The sequence below is a fragment of the Lactuca serriola genome, chromosome 6, assembly GCF_051521515.1.
Source record: "Lactuca serriola cultivar US96UC23 chromosome 6, Lser_US96UC23_V15, whole genome shotgun sequence".
Lineage (NCBI taxonomy): Eukaryota > Viridiplantae > Streptophyta > Magnoliopsida > Asterales > Asteraceae > Lactuca > Lactuca serriola.
Genome location: NC_136413.1, coordinates 56,820,500 through 56,823,606, shown reverse-complemented (window position 1 = coordinate 56,823,606; position 3,107 = coordinate 56,820,500). Strand labels below are relative to the sequence as shown.

General features: G+C 38.4%; 1 protein-coding gene across 1 annotated transcript; it reads right to left on the bottom strand.

Annotated features, from left to right (window-relative positions):
- Window positions 1-461: 461 nt before the first annotated feature.
- LOC145058979 (uncharacterized) lies at window positions 462-3,107 on the bottom strand. The gene is made up of 2 exons (XM_079006850.1): window positions 2,630-3,107; window positions 462-2,542 (listed from the first exon to the last, which is right to left on the bottom strand). Exons 1-2 carry the CDS (start codon window positions 2,868-2,870, stop codon window positions 561-563), a joined length of 2,223 nt encoding a protein of 740 aa, XP_078862976.1. The 5' UTR covers window positions 2,871-3,107; the 3' UTR covers window positions 462-560.

Below are 3,107 nucleotides of genomic sequence, written 5' to 3'. Positions count from 1 at the left end.
CTTGATTTCATGTTCGTTAAGGGTGTTTATGGTTTCAACTTGGGAGTTTTCAACTTTTTGTTTCAAGTCAGTTTATCGTCAAGTCTCTGGTTTTGAAATTTTGATAGGATTGATTTCCAATTTAAGGGTGTTACACTTATCAAGAAAAAGAAGTATGGAAAATGAGATATCAGTGTGGGACATTCCAAAACAACCAATCCACTACTAAATGCACATAAACCTAGCTAGCTCTCATAATGAGGAGCAATGTTCTAAAACTACACCTGACAAGTACTTGTCAAGTTTGGAAATTAACTAAAAACACAAACTCAACATTCTTTGTGAATGCTAATGATGCAGACTCGGTGAAGGTGCTTGGCCTCTCAATCTAGAATACTTTTCTTCTAGGTGGAGGGTGCTACCGGTGAATAATACATTGGCTATTGGCTACTAGTTTCTGTTCATATTCAAGTCTTAAAACAAGCATAAAAGGAAATTACATTAACTTTCACGAATTGAAAAGAAATTACAACAAATCTTTATCAAACAAACTTGGTTATTTGAAGTACAGGTAGTGTTTATTAAGGAAAGGGATGGTTTAAGTAAGAACACCACTTGTCAATAAATGGCAACTCATCTGGATTCAAGCTTGGAAGTTCACGATCTTGGAGGGAGTTGATTATCTGTGTAGTCTGACCGAGAAGTTGGACTGCAGCATGCACATTCATCTCCCTTTTTTCTATGGCACTTGTGTGGCATTTCATTAATATGACTTGGGGTAAGTTGGTGAGACATGCTGCCAATATATCAGCAATCATTGATGATAACACTTCAAATAGTTCCTCTTGGCTAACTTGGTCAATGTTCTCGTGGTAGGAGAGTAGGATGGTTTCGGTGATACGAAACATTGAATTGGCACAAATAGAACTGACTTTGGAATTATGGTTTCGGCCTCGAATATCTGTACTTTCCACCTCAATGACCATGCTTTTAGCCGTATCTCTCAACCATTGAAGAATCTGCCTTGGTATATTCACTTTAGGCTTAGGTTTTGGCAGCTTGTTTCCTAACCACTTGTGGTAGACTTCAACTTCAAGCCACAAAGTTTTAGCTGCCTTTTGAATGATTACATGATCATCAGTAGCATTGAGACTTTCTTCCACAAGTGTGACATATACAAGACCTTCACTCACACCACTCAGCAAGCTATCAACTATGTTCTTTTCCATGTTAGGAAGAGACATGGCAATGGTTGTTAGAGTTATCAATGGCAAGCTCCAACAATTGAGATATTCTTCTGAATGTAAAAGTGGAACATGATGGCTATCAAACTTTCCAACTCCTTCAAATCCTCCAGATCGTGCCAATAGCTTCATAAGATTGTTGGGTTGTTGTTTTTCTGCTTTTCGGATTAAGTGGTTCACAGATTTTAACATGCCTTTCAATGTTCTCTTAGCAAACTCAATGTCGTCTTGGAGTTGCAAAACATACCCGCTAAGATCTTTATCTATTCTTAGATGCTCCTTAGGCTTTTTTCTCAGAACAAGACATGAGGTGCTAAACAGGGTTTCTAACCATTTACAATAACGGATACAATACACAACACATATCACAACGAAAAATGGAACCACTGCTATGATCTTGCATGCTACCACGACTGTCATCTGAAACCCTATACAAATATTGAGAATTAGGGTTTTGAGGTTCTCCATGAAAATTTTGCATTTGCGGCTACTGGATGGGAATGATATGCTACTCTGTTTCCAATCATACAAGTTCCGAGTCCAATAGCTCTCTACGTTACACACGTTAAGATGATTCCAAATCCATTTTATCGACACCTTAAAGCTTAAGGCTGAAAAACATCTAGAAAGTGGGGCAATTGTACCCACTACGATTCCGAAAAATTGGATAATGAGAATTACTGGCATTGACCACATATAATCCGACTTATAGTCCCGAAGATCGTCAACATAAAAAAGTAGAAGAAGAATGTGTAAGACAACGCTTGAAGCACATATTACCGCTGAAGCAGAGGTTGTAGCAGAGCAAGTTGTCATGAATTGGGGGCTTCCTGTTCCTGCCATGATCCAGTAATAGCTCACATGCCGCTTTAGCTTCTCAATAGTTGATATTCCTGGTTGTTTCAACTCTTCATCCTTTAAAACCTTTTGATGTGTAGCTTGGAATTTTGATTCTAGAATCTGTTTGGACATCAGAATTGCTAAAGATGAACATACGTATATTATGAGCAACATGAGTAACATACCCACATAAATGGCTGCTGTAAATCTGTTGTGTCTTTCAGGTACGTAAGATGGTAAACTTTTTACATAACCATCAAGGTTATACCCCGCACCATCATCTACTACATGATAGAAGAGAACTCCAGTGTTTAGTTGAATGCAAATATTCACAACCAAGGTAATAACCAGAACAGCCAAAGCTATGATGTTTGAGACAAGTTCTTTGCTGTTCATGGTTGCTAGAGAAGGCAATAAATTAGCCATCATGGTGCACATAAAGCCCAAGCTTCCCAGCTTTGTAACCTGGTCCATACAACCTGGCATTAGATTAGTTAGATCCATGGGTAGCTTTATTGCAACAGCTATCACTGTAAGAGAAGCAGCGTTCAGAGTGAAATATTTACACGGAAACCAGAGCTTTTTCTTCCCGAAACCATGTAATAAATCAGCCACCATTGCAAAGATGCAAAACAAAGATGCTAATGCGATATACATCCCAATCCACGGCATTGGTTTGCTGTACCTGTTTTGCTGATCCGCCTCATATGATGAAATCCACAAGTGAGCCAGGTATTCTGCTGTGTTATTGTTCAACGACGCAACACCATCAACAAGTTTGAAATAATCGTTAAAGTTGTAATTCATGATTATGTTTGTTCAAGGGAAAGGAAGTGGTGGTATGCGATAGATATGTCACATGGGGTGTAAGGAGATGCGAAGTGCAGAATTTGGGTTGTTTCTCCGAATCGTATGAATGAATCTAAAAAGGAAAATCAAACATTCATGATTACAATCATTGACTTGATCCCTTTCATGAAACTTCCATATAGTTGCCGGAAAAGACTTTTTAAAACCATGTTATCATGAGAAAGGGCCCATTTG